The 18,729-nt window shown below is 40.7% G+C and overlaps 1 protein-coding gene across 2 annotated transcripts in view; it reads right to left on the bottom strand.

Annotated features, from left to right (window-relative positions):
* KLHL2 (kelch like family member 2) overlaps nucleotides 1-18,112 on the bottom strand; it is a 143,520-nt gene extending 125,408 nt beyond the window's left edge. Inside the window, exons 1-2 of one of the 2 annotated variants that reach the window (XM_007496153.3) lie at nucleotides 17,110-18,112; nucleotides 1,894-2,019 (exon numbers count right to left, since the gene is read on the bottom strand). In XM_007496153.3, the coding sequence (XP_007496215.1) occupies nucleotides 1,894-2,019; nucleotides 17,110-17,135 (152 nt within the window). In that variant the 5' untranslated portion in view covers nucleotides 17,136-18,112. Of the gene's footprint in view, nucleotides 1-1,893; nucleotides 2,020-17,105 lie in introns of both variants that reach the window. The other variant, XM_007496154.3, reaches the window with a different exon arrangement.
* Nucleotides 18,113-18,729: the final 617 nt, after the last annotated feature.

The raw sequence follows: 18,729 nt of genomic DNA, 5'->3' as shown, positions 1-18,729 counted from the left end.
TACCTCCAGAGAAAGAACTCGTCAGTTTAAAAAAACTGGCAAGATGTAGTTTTATATATACATCTGTCTTTTAAGCAAACAATGCCTTCTCTGATGTGGGGAGGGGACAGAGGGAGGCACCTGGGAAACTTCAATGTAACAAATAAATAAATTAAAAAAAAAACAAATATGGGAACTAAGGAAAGGGAAGGAAAAGGACTTGCTTAAGGTCACGCAACAACTCAATGGCAGAAGTGATATTAGAAACTGGGTCTATTGGCTTCCTTTCTAGTGTCTTTTCCATTGTGCTCCAGAAATAGTGAAAAACAGTTTAAACATCTATTAAGTTCAATCTTTCTAAAATGAAGAGGAAAAAGGAGAATGACAAGAAAAGCAATGAATAGTTTTAGGTAGGACAGGAATTTTGGAAACAAAACATATTGTGGTGGAATACTTAGAAATCCAAGGAGAACTGGGTTCAAATCCTCCTTCTGACATATACTGGCTGTCTGACCCTCATAGGCAACTCTCTTATCAGTCCAGTGTTCCAGGTAGCTCTCTTAAGACTATCAGCTATAGAAAAGGTACTAATCTATATTGGTAGAGGGAGTTACACCAATGAAATCAGACTTGGGTTTTCTTTTAACTTCTTCTCAGTATCTTTCATGGTTACTTGATTTTATAGTCCAATACCTTGCTTGTTATAACAGGATTAAAAAGGAAAATCACCCACCGAGACCTAGTGACCAGCACCTACTGTGTATGGAATCCCAAATCTTTTAAAGATAAAAGCAGGAGATATTCCTAAAGGGCTTCAAAAACTTTAGAGCACTATTTAAATGCTAGCAGTTACCTTTATTATGACAATAGCTATTTCGATAGAATTGGTTTCTTTTGTCATCCTGTATATTTTATGCATTTAAAAACATCATGCTGAAAAATCCATAGGCTTCACTAAATTGCCAAAGGGTTTAAAAAAAAAGGTTAAGAAAACTCTTTTAGAAAGATATTCTTGGGCATATAAAACTAAAAAAAGCATGCTTTTCAAAGTTACAACAATCTGATCATCCAGTCTGATTTTTCTTTGAAGCTGGAGCACACTGTACTTATAATCCCCAAAGCCTACTATGTTTTAATTACCCTGCTAAAACAATCCTTTTCTCTACTGTCAATCAATATATTTGAGACACCTAACCAATGAGACAGCCCTGAAGGAAAAAAAAAAAACTCCCTGGGGTTCTTCCTAGACCAGAATGTTATTTTTATATGTTCTTGGCAAAGAGTTTCAGTTGACATTATAAAAAGAAGTCCTTAGACTAGGGGATCTTAACCCTTTCTGTGTAATGGACCCCTGTCACATCTGGTGAAGTCTATGGGCCCTTTCTTAGAAGTATGTCTTTATATGCATAAAATGAAATACACTGGATTTGAAAAGAAACCAAGTATATTTGAATAATTATCAATCTATTCAGAAAAAACCCAAGTTTATACACCCAAGCTTTCAAGCCCCAAGAAGCCATTATTTAGAATATTTATAAATAACTGACTTTAAAGTATTAAATATATTATCCTCTGGATCCTTGTAATAATTCTGTAAGGTCAGTATTACAAGTTACCATTAGCCCCACTCTGAAGATGAGAGAACTGAGACTTCTGAAGGTCTCCCAATGGGGGGATTCAAACCCAAATGTTTGTTCCTGAGCCCCCAAAACAGCACTTTTCCCACTATACACAGTGCTTGTCTCTTTAATTGAACAAGATTTCTTTCTCTCTTTTGAAATCTGTTTACTCCATGTTCTCTTTATGAGATTTAAAAAACAAAACCAAACCAGAATGATGGCAAATGAGTAAAAAGGAAGGTAGACCCAGAGATCCAACCAGAGCTTACAGACATGCATGTTAATGGAATAATACCTTCTTAATTCATTCATGACTTTAAAAGCTTTCTTCATGTGCCAAGGATTCACTGTCACTGGGCAGTGTTTTTCAGTATTATCATCTTTCGTATCGGGAGGCTTCTGGGAATTTTGTTTTGGGCACCTGTGAATAAAGACAGAATAAAAATGACCAAAAGTCACTACTCATGAGAAAGGGGCTCATATTTCCCCAGCTACAAGCAAAGGTACTGTTGAAATGTTCCTACCCACCCACACACAGGGAAGGGAAGCACTAATTACATTATCCTCACACTTAAGGGAATGTTATAATCTCGAAGGTTATCATGGGGGCCAGCTAAGTGGCTCAATGGATTGAGATTGCCCCAGAGATGGGAGGTCCTGGATTCAAATCTGCCTTAAGACACTTGCTAGCTGTGTGACCCTGGGCAAGTCTCTTAACCCCTAACCTAGCCCCTACTGCTCATCTGCCTTAGAACTAATACACAGTGTACTGATTCTAAGACAAAAGGCAAGGGGTTATTTTTTTTAAAAAGGTTATCATATGGGCACTTTCCCCCCAGTGATCTAAATCACAATTACACTGTCTCAAAATTGTCAGTGATTTCTGTCATGTTCAATGATTTCTACACTTCAGTCTAGCATAAAAGGTTGTGTGACAAATCAATTGTCTTTTAAACAATTTAAAGTGGCTACAGTATTAAATTTCATTTATGTGTGCTTGAAGGTTTGCAAAATATTTTCCATTCATAATTTCATATGATGATCACAGAAGCCCTGCAAGGTTACTACTGTTATTATAGTATCCATTTTACTTTATTTTTAAAAGTCTTTCAAGACTAGATTTCCCCATCTCAGCTAGGCTGGAAGTGTAGCAGTCACTCACAGAAACAACCCCATTACGGACTGGCCTGGTCACTTTCACCTGACATGGTAATTTGGACATAGTCAGTTTCCAACATGGACCAGTTGGTTCCTCCTCCTTATGTAGTCTGGTGGTTCTCTTCTCCCAGAGGTTCATCATTTGGTGGTATATTAAATGTGGAACATGATCGGCTATAGACCACTATAGCTCAGAACTCCTTAACTCAAGCAATCCACCAGTCCCTATTTCCCTAGTTGCTAGGATTACAGTATTATGTTACCAAGCCTAGCTTTATCACACCTATTTTTTACAGATGAAGAGCCCTTTAACCTACAGACTGATTCACAAAATTCCTTCTGCTATACTCTGATGGCATTTCTGATTAAGCCAAGAACAAATTTTATGAATTATGAAAAATCTGGATTTTGTTAAGCCCCTCCAATGCCCTTTTGGCCAATACTTCTAGAAGTAATTCTACCCCCCCCAAAAAAATTTTACAGATATATATATACATATATATTTTTTACTTCAATGGATCCTTGAATTTCATATCAAATTATCTAAAGCACTTCACAATACTCAAAATATGCACACACATACAAAAGAACTAAATTTTCCTGGAAGGAAGGGAGGAAGGAAAGAAGAAAGGAAGGAGGGAGGGAGGGAGGGACAGAGGGAGGGAGGGAGGGAGGGAGAGAGAGAAAGAGAGAGAGAAGGGGACAAACCTAAGAAAATAAAGACAAATTAATAAATGAAAATGCACTTAATAATAGCTTACTGTATGTCAATCACTATGCTTAGCATTAGGGATACAGATTCAAGCACACTAGATAGTCTCTGTCTACATCTAACAGGGGATGAAACTGTTTAGACTTATATTTCCCCCTACCTCCCACCTCCCTCACTTATTCCATTCCCTACTCCAGTTTAGCAAGGAAAATAAAACATTTTTTAAATGTTCTCATACCTGCCTCACCACCCATCCTTCTTGACCCTTTTTCTCCCTAATGATTACCTTTCTTCTTAACCCTTTTAACCAGCAGTAGTTTCAGCACACAAATTCAGCTGCTATTATTAGTCCGGTGAGCCTTTCCCCACTGAAATGGGCAAGTGTTTAGGAGGTACCCTATAGATGAGGTTTATGAGCTTCTAGTCAACCAGCCAAAAGTTTTCCTTATATTTTTCCCTTTTTGGTGTGTGACAGAGGCTCTAGAGAAAAAGTGCCAGACTGAAGAGTATGTGAAATTGATCGCCTCAATGGAGGAGGGGCCCCAGAAGTGGAATCCTGAGGAGAGAAGACTCTGGCTGGGAGAGCAGTGAGGTTGCTGGGTCTTGAGAAGCCGAAGAGAGAAGGTGGGAAAAGACTTTCTCCTGAGTGTTACCCACTTTTCCTGCTGGTGACTGGAAATCTTTCCCCCCAACACTTCCCAATTGAAGGGACTTTCTGAAGAGAAACCTGAGCAGACTTTATCTCAGCTCCTGTTGCCCAGGGGTAAGTCGACCTGACTTTCTCTCAGGGGCCTCAGGCTACCAAGGCCTGAGTTCCCCCCAAACTCGAGGAGGGAAGAAAAGGGGTTAGATAGAGACAGGGACCCATTTTCCCACATTTCCTTTTCCCATTCTTCCCTGCCCGTTATTCTTTTGTATTATCTGATTGAGTTAACATTAAAAGTTATCTGTTCCCCAAGCTGAGTGTGAGTGAATGGATCAAGGGGAGACCCTTTGGTCTCAAGTAGTGGAGGGGGGGACAAGAGTGAATTGGGGAGAGCAGCTTTAGCTAAGAAGGGAAGGGCAGAAAGGGGGGAAATCTTCAAACCCCCTCTCCTCTCTCTGAGCCAACCCATTACATCTGCTGTGTCCCCTGAACCCCACTTTGAGAAGGGGATTCTTCTGTCTCTCCCCCTCTCCATACCGAAAATACAAACTTCCCTTTGGGGCACAAAACTTCCCTCGTCTTTTATCTTTTTTTTTAATACAGGTGTGAGTGTTACTATACCCTCTACAATTAAAGGAAGCTAAGAAAGGGGATTGGAGAAGGAAATGGCAAACCGCTCTGGCAACACTGTCAAGAAAATCCTGTGGACAATATGGTCCATGGGGTCACAAAGGATCTGACATGACTGAATAACTCAATAACAAAGAAAGAAGATCAACTTGGTCTAGGGAGGAGATCAAGGGCAAAAGAGCCGGGATGGACCTACACACTATCTACTGTGCTACCTAACTATCTCACTACCAATTCAATTTTAAAAGAATGTTAAGAAAGATCCTTTCCCACTGAATATACCATTTATGGCAGATTTATGAGAAGCTATCTGGATCAGGGGAAGGGATGTGAGTTGACATAATCATTGAGGTATTAAAAAAATGGACCAGAGTAGGAGTTCTTAGCCTTTTTTTTTTTATTAAGGACCTAAGTTTAACAAAAGAGAGTATTAGAGAAATTTTCTTCCATATGCTTGCCCTCAATTTATCTGATTTTATTCTTTCTAGGGTCAGAAAAACAGATAAAGACAGAAATCCTACAGAAGTACTCAACTCAAAGAAGTTGGGAAAAAAATTAATACATGGCAGTAGGAGGCTTTTTATCAGCATAGTATCCTTGCTGAGAGCTCTATTTGCTGGACTATTAATTCTCTATAGAAATTTCAAGTTGTTATAGATTTTAAGTTAGAGCTCTATCATTCAAATGCAAAAGTAATTAATTAAAAATGGTGCCTCTGCATGAGAAGCATTAGAAATGAAAATGAGCAGAGATCAAACCCAAGCTTTACTCAGGTAAAGCTTAAAGACTGACTATGATGGGCACTGTAAGTGATCTCATCCTGATAGTTCCTATCTACATGCCTTCTCATCCCTAGTTATCTCCATAAATCTTTTATAAAGGATCTACCCAATGTGCCACTCATATGCCAAAGGCTCTCTTCTGGCAGGCTAACCCTCTGAAGCTATACAGTGAGTGTCCAAGGAGATTTGTCCTTCCAATTAGTTCCTTTGGGAGGAAATGAGAATAATAATTAAACTTATATGGCTCTGGGAAGTTTCCAAAGCATATCATATACTTCCTCTCACCAAAACAAGCAAAAGAGTTAGACTATGTGAGTACCATTAACTTCATTCCACAGAGGAAGAAACTAAGGTTCATAGACATTATATGATTTGTTCCAGCTAACAAATTTACATAAGAAGCAGAGTCACAATTCAGATCTAGAATTCAGCATTCTTTCCATTTCACAGTTTACCTATATCTCACCTGAAAATGCTACTTTTTTTTCCCGGATAGCTAGCATCATCTCTCACCATCTAAATGTAAAATATTCAGTCCTACTATCATCGAATCAACCAGAGAGAGCAAAAGATACTTTGGAAGGGACATGAGGTTCCAGGGGAAGGGTAAATGCAACAGTGCTTTACAAACAGAAACCTAAAACCTTCTCTCCAATTACTTTCCTTTGGTAAGATTCTAGAACTGAATTGATGAATAATAACCCAAAGCCAGGAACAAGTCTTCAGAATCAGAGGTTAAAGAATTGTTTTCCTCATTTGATTATTCATTAGCACAAGGAGAAAACAAGATTATCCAATAGGTTCACTCAGCCTTCACATTTATGATTTCATATTAAAGTCAAGACATAAAACCTGGGGGCAGCTAGGTGACTCAGTGAATTAAGAGTCAGACCCCAGAGATGGGAGGTCTTCAGTTCAAATGTGGCCTTAGATATTTCCTAGCTATCTGACTGTGGGCAGTCACTTGACCCCCATTGCCTAGCCCGTACCACTCTGCTGCCTTTGAACCAGTACATAGTATTGATTTTTAGGAAGAAGATAAGGGTTTATAAAAATAAAAAGATAAATTAAAATTTTAAAAAGACAAAAAACCTGTTTTACAGTTATGTATTTGTTTTATTCCCATTACTAGATTGTAAACTCTTTAAGAGAAAGGACTTGTTTCATCTTTGTATCTTAAGTACTTAGTGCAGGCCACTGTCCACTTAAGGAGGCAGCTAGGTGGCTCAAGGGATAGATGGGCCAGGCCTGGAGATGGGAGGACCTAGCCCCATACTGTCCATTTGGCAATCAATACATGCTGTGGGATTGGTCATCCTGAGGCCACTCTTGCCTTAGAAAGCAGGGATCCTGGCTTAGAAATCATGGATTTTCTGGTGCAGTCAGTGCTATCATCCACATGAATGAATGTGGCTGCAAAGCATGGCATGTGACCCTCTCTTCCCAGTCTGAAGAGTCTGTCCAGAGGCTGGTGGCTGAGTTCCATCTTTTATAGGGAGTAGCAGCATCTTCTGTGACTCTTTTCCCATCATGAGATGTAAGAATCTCTTGTTCAAAATGAGTCACTTCACTGATGATGCCTGACACTGGTCAATTTCATCTGCCTTCAGCTCCTGTTTATCTTTCAGACGCCAGCCAGGGGAACTCTCATGGATGAGGCACTTCCCAAAACTGGCCCCTTACATCAATCCTGGCAAGAGCGAGCTAGAAAGAGGGGAAAGAAAGAACCAGGGAAAAAAGGAGAGAGAAAGACAGAGACAGAGAGAAGGGAGGGAAGCATACCTTGACCTTGAAAGATAGAGACACAGAGAGACAAAGGGAGTGGGAGAAGGGGGAGGGGAGAGAAAGAGAGAGGCAGAGAGAGACAGATAGAGACAGAGACAGAGAGACAGAGACAGAATTAGAAATAGAAAGATAGGGACAGACACAAAGAGACAGAGAGGAGAGGAAGACAGAGACAAAGAGAAGGGAGAGAGACAAATATAGAGCTAGAGACAGTGAATGACAGTGATACAAAGAAACAGAAATGACAGAGGTTGGGGGATGGGGGAAGAAAGAGACAGAGTCAGAGAGCCAGACAAAGACAGACAGAGAGAAATAGAAAGGGGGAAGAAAGGAGAGAGAGAGAGAGAGAGAGAGAGAGAGAGAGAGAGAGAGAGAGAGAGAGAGAGAGAGAGAGAGAGAGAGAGAGAGAGAAAGGAGCCACACAGAAATAGGGAGAGACAGAAACAACATTTAAAAAAGGAAAGGGTAGGAAGAGAAAGTGTTACACAGTGGATAGAGTTGACTTCAGAACCAAAAAGACCAGGTTCAAATTCCACCTAGACACATAATAGCAAATATGGGGAAATCACTTATCCTCTGAGAGCTCTGGGCACCTCCTGATTCTTAGTTGTAGAGACGGTGCCAACTTACACTGGTAGGGGTAATTTCTTAAATCAGTGAGAGTATGGGTCTATAATCTCTATCCAAATGAGGAAACTGAGGTTTGGATAGATTAAGTGACTTGTCCAGTTACCAAAAGGCTAGGCTGAGTTTTGAATTGGGAACTTAAAGAGTCTAAGTCCAGTTCTCTTCCCATCCCAATCTCCTGTGTGCCTTAGCATGCTGATTATTGCTTTGAGTTCTTTTGCACAGACCTTCAACACATCCTACCAACACTCAACAATTTTTGGCTGGATCTGTAAGAGCTGGAGTCTGTCTTGTGCCAATAGGTCCGATATTTATGACTTTATATGAAAGTTCAAAACATATAATATCATTATGTATCTGTTGATTTTCTCTCCACTACACTGCAAACTACCAATAGACAAGAATATCTCTCCTCCAAGTCCAGACTATGCAGAGGAAAGATTCTGCCACATATTTAATACCAATCAAGCAGAGTAGATATTATAGAGGCTGCAAAAGGAAAAGTATTTCTATTAGATCACCGGGGATAGGGTTGTATCTACCAAAGTTAAAGGGGATTTTTGCTTCCAGACCCAAGAGTTAAACCTGGAACATCAGATCAATGCTGACAGGCTGACTCCATTCTATGATTCTATCCGGTGAATGTTACATTAAACCTGCCTGGTTCAATGTCTGCTCAGTAGAGCATGCTCTTTAGGGTTTGGGGATGTTTGAAGTTCTGATAAGAACAAATACTATAGTCTTGGAAAAAGGAGACTCCCCTTATTCAGGAGCCCTCACCTTCCTTTTAAAGCATGATAACAGAGTGATCTCACATCTTGTATTGGCCAGTCAGCCTCAGAACAGCCAAAAAAAAAAAAAATCCCAGCCCTAACAATTTCCACAAGCCAAGATTGTTTTATATGAAAAAACATTTCTGGAAATTACACTGCCAGACTCCTACAGCTAGGAACAAAGCAGAGGGGATGTCCAATCTCTCTGCAATGACTTGGCAAATGAAAAGACATGATTTGAACCCAGGAGGGGAGAGTGGGAAGGGTTACACATATCATTTCTCTCCTCTGGCTACAACTTTATTGTACTGATTTGTTTTGGCAGATGATGATAAAATTAAGGTAGGAAGAGGTGATTAAAATGTTTGAGGAGGAGAGGTTGATGGGAGTGACTGAGGGACTGCTCTCTGATTGAACAATAAATACAGCAGGAAAAAGCTCAGCAGGAACCCTGCTTCCCTTTCTCTCTCCCACCTACTGTGCACAATTACAGGGGGACTGAAGGATGACATTCTCTCTACAGGATAATCCCTTATACAGAGTTTATGGTAACAATAACTTTCATTCACATGGAGTTTTAAGGTTTGCAGAAAAGACATACATTATGGCATATGGCAGCATACTAGAATGGGCTCAGAGTCAGAAAGACATTCTTGGGTTTGAATACTGATTCAGTCATTTACTGTGTGGCCATGGACTAGTCATTTAACTTCTCTGGGTGTCACTTTACTCATTTGTAAAAAATGAGGAAGTGTTGGACTCGACCTCTAAAATAAAATCCTCCATCTCTAAGGTTGTGATCTTACACTCTCATTTGATCCTCTCTGAGATAAGTACTACTGTTAGACCCATTTTACAGATAAGGAAACTGAGTTGGAGAAAAGCACAATTATCAACCAAGTCAGCAAAGTACAGTTTCTATTTGCCATTAATTAGAACTTTTTAAAACCATCTGTCTGTTCTGTAGTGGAAAATCTATACACCATCCAACATAATTATGAAGGGACTAATTACATAGTTCACATGTCTTGAGAGACAACTGTGGCTCAGCAGTTAAGAGCACTAGACCTGGAGTTAGGTCTAGAAACAAGAAGACTGACTCAAGGAAATCCAGGGTTTGAATTGGGCTGAGGTTGAATAGGAGATGGCAAGGCTGACCCCTGATGAAGGGAAGCTGCATTGGTTCTGATAACTGCTCTGCACCTGCTAAAAGCTCACAATTATTAAAGCAGTCTGAGAGAAATGGGGTTTTGAGGCACCTGACTAGAGGTAAAAGAGAATGGAGGGAGAAAATAAAGAGAATCAGGGCAATGACTCAGGAACTCATTCTGTGCCTCCCCATAGCCCCAAATCTAATCATCTCCTGAATTTTCCAGTTGTATTATTTCAAGGTCAGACTGTCACCATCTCTTTCATCTCTTCTAGACTGAATTCATCCTACAGACCCTTGGCTAAGCACTCTTCTTCATGCACAAATCTCACCACATAGCTACCCTGCTCAAATCCTTCCAATGGCTCCTTATAGCCAAAGAGCCCATTTTTAGCTTGGCATTCAAGGTCCCTCCATCACTGGATGTCATCCTATTTTCTCGCCCTATTATCCTTCATTCACTCTATTCTTCCAACCTAACTGGATGAATCACCATTCTACAAACCCACAACTCCTGACTTTTGTTTGCCTACTTTGTCCCATGCTTCAGCATGCCCCCTTCCTCTCATTTCCATCTTCTGAAATCCTATTCATATTTCCAGAACCCCCTTCTTTCAAGCAGCTTTCCTTAATCTCTGTCTTCTGAACTTTCATAGTATTTTCTTTTTTACCTTTCTCATGTCTTTACAGCAAAGCAGAATGGGAGCTAGAAAGGACCATTAAATAGATGAAGAAACAAAAAGACTTAAATATAATTGTTTTCTTTTATAATCAAATGTATTTCATTTCTCTCTACAAAATACCTAATACCTAACAATATAATCTTTGTGTAAAGACCTCCAGCAAGAAGGAACCCACTTTTCCAAGATTTCCATTTACAATTCTGGAGAAATCTGTTTAACAATTTTGCCCTTTCCCCTTACCCCTAAATCAAGCTTAAATTTGTCTCTTGGAAATTCCCACCATTGTTTCTCATGTTCTCTGGGGCCAAGCAAAACAAACAGTAGAAAGCAATAAAAAAGAATGGAGGAGCATGGACTAAAAAGATCCTGGATTAGAATCATTGCTGTACCAGTTGCATCCCTGTGTGTCCTTGGTGAAGCTGGCTAACCTTCTCAGACATCAGTGGTTTTCCTCATCTGTAAAATGGAGGGATTATCCTAGATAGTATCTCAGGTCCCTCTAGTCTTTAATTCTATGAAATATTTTTCTAAAAGCGAAAATCTCTTTTCCCCAGGCTAGTCCTTCAAAGACTCATAATAACATGAGATCTTCTTCTCCAAGTTAAATTCAATTCCATTCAATAAATATTTATTAAATTTCTAATATTTTGCCAGGTACTGTGCTAATTTCTGGGGAAACAAAAGACAATCCCTGTCCTCAAGGAGCTTACAGTTTAATGGAAGAGATAACATACAAACAAATATATACAATGATGGTTTGGGTATATATTATTAAAAGCCCAATTTGACTAAGTTTAGAGTTGCTCATAACCAGCAGGAATAACCCATGAAGGGATCAGGATCTGTGAAATGAGAGTGACTTTGATGAAATCATTGGCATTTTGAAGTATTGAAGTAAAAAAAATTTGAGGTGACAATGGGATATCCAAATTGAGGTTCTGTAGGCAGCTATAAATCTAGGCTAGAAACTCAGCTGATAGGTCAGGAGTAAAAAGAGAAAAGCCTAGAACATGGGTTCATAATCTTGTTTTGTGTCATGGACTTCTGTGATAATATAGTGAAACCTAAGGACCCCTTGTAAAAATGCTGTTTTATAATACATAAAATAAAATACACAGGATGACAAAGGGAAATTTTTATAAATATAGTTACTAAGATATCAAGTTAAAGTTCTTGGACTCCAGGATAGGAACCCTTGGCCTAGAAGATCATAGGTGAGTGGATGAAGGATCTAAATGAGTAAGACTGGGAAGAGGGCAGATGGCTACAGAGTGAACCTTGGGCAAAGACACCTAAAAACAGTTGGAAGAAGAAAAATCATCAAGAAACAACAAGAATGATTAAAGAGGTAAGAGAATTGAGTGAGAGTAGAGTTACACACTGGAAAGAGAGAAAAGTGTTTCAAGAAGGAGACAATTACAGAGGTTCAAATACTAATAATCAGCAACAGAAAAAGGAAAGCATATAGCACCCATTTTCTTCACATTTACTTATATTGACATAAGCTGATATGTAGGAGAAAGCTGGGTAAGATATACTTGAAAAGAAGTAATGTTTAACCCTTGCCAAAGCCTGGTAGCTCAAAGTCCACAGAATTGGCTTATAAACATGAAATGTACTTGGGATACCAGAAAATAGCACCAGGAATGTAATTATCATCCCTTTTCATGAAGTATCAACCTTCTAGATCTTGAGAGAGAAAAACTGAACAGGATCTTCCTAAGTATAGCTCTATACCTCTACAAGTACACATAGTTAAAGAAATGCTCACCTATCTTCCAAAAATGTCACCTGTTATTCAATTAACTTGAAAATTTTTCCTGAGTGATTTCACTGAGCTGGCACTTTAAAGGAATATAATTTGAAAATGACTTCTTCCAGAATCTTATGTCCCTAACACTTACAGGATGGTGTTTTCTTGCCATCTCTTTCCCTCAATCATATCTTCTCTAAATGTTCCCATTTGTTCCTCTATTTTATGTAGGAGTTCTGGACTATCAGATGAAAAGGACCTAAAACATATCAGAGACTCATTAAAGAAAAACTAAAATAACACTTCACGGGTACCCAAAGAGAAACAGAAAAATGGGGGAATGGGAAGAATATTTCTATGTTTGTGATATTTCACCTTGCCCTAGAGAAAGATGCAGTAGTGATGTAGGATATCTTTTCATTTATTCTTGGAAACGACAAAAAAAAAGATGCAAAGCGAATGGAATAAGCTAGAGTAATATACTAGAGTGATCTGAAGGAGATGCTAATAAGAAAATGTCAAAGGAGAAGAAAGCTGCCTTCGAAAGGAAGCCTAAAGGACTTATTTATAAACTGAAGTTGGTGGGTTTTCATTTACTTGTCAAACATTCATACCCTTTAAGATAGTTATTATAGGATAATTAGAATTGTAGACAAGTTTCCTCTTATAAAATCTACTTCAGTTGCATACTACCTTTGTACATGTCATTTTACTATATAAAAAACTGGTCACAGAGTTGGGAAGCCCTGGGTTCTATTCCCACCTCTAACATGTATCCATTGTGTGCCTAGAGCAAAACACTTAACCTTTCCATACTCCAGTTAATTCTCTACTTTAAGATGCAAAGCAAGGACAAAAAATGAACATGAATAAAGAAATAAATGGAAAAAATGTCAAGACTTTTAGTATTTCCACTGCATGGCTATATCAGGGTCAAGTCACAAACCAACCTCATAGTCATGTAACAGAGGCACATGCTTCACCATCATATAAACTGCAACACTGTAATTAGAGAATTGCAACAGAAGCCCAAAGCTATGGGTATGTGCATGCCTTCAAGGGCAATAGTCAGAGTACCAGCAAGAGGCTAAAGCCCAATCAGATATAGTGACAGAACCAGAGAATAAAGAAGAACCCAGTGCCAGAAAAGATACAGGGATGCTGAATCAGACCAAGATGGAATCATCCAAGAATCAGTGGAGCAAAGATCACCCAACCCAAGCACTACTTCAGAGGAAATGGGCTTTAAGGGCATGTCAGCAGAAGAGTTGGGAGTACAATTTTCCAGGGGATATTGTGGGATACCAGAGGGAGATAGGAGTAAGCTTGGGTTTAATCAGAGAAAAATTGAATACTATTTCTTCACCCTCTTCAAAGGGGAGCATCCTTCAAAGTACAATTTAGGGATTACTTCTGAGAGAAGATCTTTCCTGATATGCCCAGTTGTTAATGCTTTCTCCACCATACCATTAGAAAATATCTTGTATTTATGTATATATGTGTGTGTGCAAGAGATACATATACATATATATATACATATATATATATATATATTGCATGTGTTTGAGTTGTTTCTCCATCAACTCAAAAGAGGTGTTCCTTGAGAGCAGGAAGTGCTTCCTTTTTGCCTTTGCATTGCCAAACCTAATACAATGACTGGCATCACAGTGAGCTCTCAATAAATGATTGTAGGATTGAACTAAAATGAACTCCCCAAACTGGATAGCTCTATTTGTTCTCTGGGCTGAGTCTGAGTTCTCTGAGAAGTCTGTAAAGAAGTCTCTTCCCCAAAAGAGCATAGACACCAACACTTTCAGCCTTGGAGTATCACTCAAAGTGAAGATTGCTGTGAACTGAGGAACTGAGGGGAAATATGAGAAATATGAGTAGATTGGTAAGAGGAAAAGTAAAGAAAAGCCAATGAAGAAAAGGGGGAAAAGCTTCAATGAGTACAAGAGAAGCCTCAGAAAGTTGAGTCAAAATGAGCACATTCGAGGAAAGAGAGAGACAAGGGGATTTGTAGAAAAAAATTATTCTACCAAGAACTCCTATCAGACTCATGGCACCCTTTATTCATAAGTCAGATACAGGCAAAATATATCTTTATAATTAAATGTTGAAAATACTTTAAGAGTTTTGCCTAGTTTGGATCCCAAAAAGTAAGAATATCTTCCTTTTTAATTCAATTATTTATTGTTCAAATAGTATTAGCACCACAACATCAGAGAATACTGAATGCCCAAATTGTGATTACCTGGTTTAATCAAAATAAATTCATTTTGATAGGTAATTGCACTGCATGTGTTTTAGTCAGTCCTATTGCTTGATTTGTTTATTCTATTTACTTTTTGCCATTTTAAATAAGCTTGCTTCTTCTCCCTTAGAAACCAGCCCTCTCCCCACCCTTTTCTGCTTTGCAGCATCTCAAATACACTTCTCTGTTCCTTTAGTTCCTCTGGCCCCAAGGATAACAAGGGACTTCACAAGAACTGACATGAAGATGAAGGAACATAAAAATCGGTCAGGGATTCCTCTAACATCACCAGCCTAAGGGTGCCTGCACCAAGTCCTGTCTACTGGAACAGTTCAACCAAGCTGCTGCTTCCTAGGGTTTCCAGAGTGTTCCAAGATTCACTGAGCAGTACAAGCAAATTACCAAGACAACTGGGGTGGTGATGGCAGGATCTGAGAGAAGCGTACCAGCACACAAAAATATGCCACCCAGCTCCCAGCTTCTACGGAAGGGTAGTTGAAAAGAGTCCATTACCAACTTTCTTAATTAGAGACCCTATTCTAGAAAAGGCATCTGAAGACACTTTTGAGGAGGTGCAGAATCCCACTGGTTCTCCTACCAATATATATCATCAGAAAAGTATTCAGCCCAAGTCCAAGATCCATATTTTTGCTGGAATTTAGCCAAATAACCAGGAGAGACTGGTGCAACATAACTGCCATATAGCTGTGGCTAGCCAAAACCAAACTGAAAAATGATAAGAGGACATGAATAAGCATTCATGAAAAGATACACAGTTTTAAAGAATGTGTTTCTTTGCTCTTATAAAAACTCTGCCTCAAAAGGATCTTGTTCCTTCATAGAGGTTAAACATAGGAAAGTAAATCTAAATTGCAATCCCTCGTTCTGAAAAAAATAAATAAGATTTAATTGTGGTTAATTTCCCCCCTCCCCACCATAGCAAAACACCTCTTGCTAAATCATGACTATTATTTTCTACATCAATAATATTTTCTACATGCTATCCCAGTTGCTAATATTTCTGAAGGGTCCTTTGCTGAAGATCTGAATTGTTTTAAACAAAAACTTAAGCACCTAAGAAAACAACACATGCTTGCAACACTACACAGCAAATTGTCCAGGGTATGAAAGAAACATCAAATCCTCATTTTCTGCAGTACCAGGTAAAAGAGGCCACTGATCCAGAATAGAATTTGCCCAATTCATGTCAAGATGATCAAATATTAGTCTATGAAGAACTAGGGGAAACCCCAATGTCTTTCATCTATTTATTTAGACAGTGATGCTTTGGCATTATATATCTATATTTAGAACTACATATGAACAGGTATATAATAAAGTATATTCTTTCTCTGTCTGTATATATCAATATTTATCAATATATCTATATCTATTTAACTAGGGGGAGTGAGAGAGTATTCTCTTTCTTTCCCTTAGGGATATCAAGATAGACATAGAGATAGAGATTTAGATACATCTATTCAGCATATTCTTTTTCTCTTAAGGATATTTCTATGTATGAATCTACACAGGTAGATAGATTGAAATATAGATATCCCCTAGACTTTAGGGACATCTCCGTATGCATTTTGGATACCTTTCTAAGGTATAAAGATAAAATGCATAAGTAGATATATATCTCAGATATGTGCATGTATTTATATCTATCTACCTAGGAATATAGATAGACAGATAGATGGATGGATGGATGGATATAGATATCCTTAAGACTTTAGTGGTACCTGGTACATGTATGACAGATACCTTTCTAAGGTATAAAAATACAATGTGTAAATATATGCATATATCTAATGTGTATTTATCTATTTCTATTCATAGCACACACCAACACAACAAACACATAGGGTATATAAATATATATATATATATATATAATCATATTTCTCTCTATTCCTTATAAGGCATATACAATCAGTCCCTAAATTCTTTGTCCCTAAAGACTTTGGGGACATTCTGTATTTAAGGACGCTACCAATAATACACTTTCAAGTACTTGTTCATAGATGAGCTATTCCACATCTGTGTTTCCCAGCTTTGAGGGGAAAGCCCCTCATTGAAGAAATTCAGGACAGCTTTCAAAGTGCCAACGGGAAGGGATCATCAGCTCTGCCTGACCAGGCTGAGTTTGCAAGCTCTGATACCCCAGAACTGCGGGAGAGCTGCACCTTTTCCAAGGCTCCCCCGCCCCTTCGGCGTCTATCCCACTCATCCTTCCTTCTTTCCGTCCGTCAGTCCATCCATCCATCCATCCATTCATTCATCCATCCTCACTGAGCTCTCTCCCTTGGCTCCTAGTCTGCCGGAACCCCGCCACAGCGGGCAGGTGGAAAGAGGAGCAGCCGCTAAAAGGGTGCATCGCTCTCTCCACGCGTCCATCCCTCCGTGCCAGCCTCCTCCCTCCACGCCTCCATCCACCCGTGCCCGCCTGCCCGCCTGCCCAGCAGCCCGGCCGCCGCAGAGGCGCGCACACGCGCGCACACACACACACACACACACATATACATACATGCATACATACATCCCACTCACTCACTCACACAGGAGGTAGCAGCATCATCTCCATCGTGGTTCCTGCGGGGCTTCAGAAGGCAGGCACCACGCGCGCCTGCCAGCACCATTCCAGCCTCGATCGTCTGCACACTCCGGCCATCCGCCCGGGAGGCGGCGGCGGCGGCGGCAGCGGAGGAAGGACAAGGACGACGACGAGGCTGGCGGGTGGGCGGCGGCACTGGACGGGGTTAGACGGGACAGGGACTGCCTCCGGGACACCGTGCACTCAGCCTCGATCCTTCGCTCCGTAAGGGCCGGAGGGACTCACAGCCCGTCCGCGTCTCACCGGCCACTACCGTCCGCAGCCTCCGTGCCTCTGGCCATCGCTGTCTGAGCCCGCCCCGTCTCCACTCCTCCTCTGTCCTCCCCGCCCTCCCCTACGTCTGTCTGTCGCGCTCGCTCTCCTGGTGTGTGAACAGCTACTGCCGCTGCCGCTGCCGCTGCCGCTGCCGCTGCTGCTTCTGCTGTTTTTGCTGTTGCTGCTGCCGAGATGGGCTGGTTCTGCCCACTTCCGGGTTCAGGCTGGGACGACGCCGACGGCTAATGACGGGCCGGTGATGCAAGCCTTGAAGTGGCTGGAGAGAGCCCTCCCTCCGCGCCGCCACTTCCTCCCCTCTGCTGCGCCCGGCTGCTTGCGACTGGAGAGGGTTGCGGGGTACCCAGGTCGGGCGAAGGGGGAGGGTTCAAAGCAGCCTTCTTGGGGTCTGATGCAATTGCTTCCCTCTCCCTCCCCACCCCACCTCCCCCATGCGACGTAATCATTTGGGGGAGGAGATCCACGACTGGAGGAGGGCGCATCTGCTAGCAGCAAAGCAGGATCTAGTGGGTCCAAAGATCATAGACTCATAGGATCGGAGGTGGAAGGGACCTTAGAGATCATTGACCTCCAACTCTTTTCTTTTGGGGGGGGGGGAGGGAGAGGGGTGGGAAGGAGACCCAGGAAAGTGTTTGGCTCCTGAAAAGATAGCTAGCATCCGTGGGCAGGAAATCAGTACCTCTGAAAATACGTGATAATATATTTGAAGCAGCTGTGATTTCATTGGTGCCTCATCTTCCTTTAGAGATGCAGAGTAAAATCTGCTTTAGACTTTATGAGCTGCTATGACTGAGGGGGAAATCACCACCAGGTGGCCAACCTGGTGATGAGCCACTTCATACAGTGGAACTGAGACTCCCAGAATGATGGAATTGGAGTTGTATGGGACCACAGTGGACATCCACAGATAGGCTGCCTGTCCTATCTGTGGCTTTGTGCTGGGAAACCTTTCCTTAAGACGGACCCAATAATATTTATGTTTCCCTGGCTGAGCCTTCTGGAATTCAGGAGCACCGCATTACTGACATAAAAAGTGAGATAACCATACCCCAGGAGCCCCTGTACCTGGAAGGAAATGTAAAAGTAATATAATCCAAACCCTCCTCCCTACTTTTACGGTTAGAGAAACTAAGTCCCAGAGGAAATAAATCCAAGGTCAAATAGCATGTAAAGTCAGGATTCAAGCCCAGGTCCTCTGACTTCAAATCTAGCACCCTTTCTACAGCACTACAAAACTCCTGTACTGCCTCATCATGGCATAGAGGTGACCCTAGGCTCAGGAAGGGGTGAC

Source organism: Monodelphis domestica, chromosome 6 (assembly GCF_027887165.1).
Source record: "Monodelphis domestica isolate mMonDom1 chromosome 6, mMonDom1.pri, whole genome shotgun sequence".
In the NCBI taxonomy this organism is placed as follows: Eukaryota; Metazoa; Chordata; class Mammalia; order Didelphimorphia; family Didelphidae; genus Monodelphis; species Monodelphis domestica.
The sequence above is the reverse complement of the archived record's forward strand: the minus strand, read 5'-3'. Positions and strand labels throughout refer to the sequence as shown.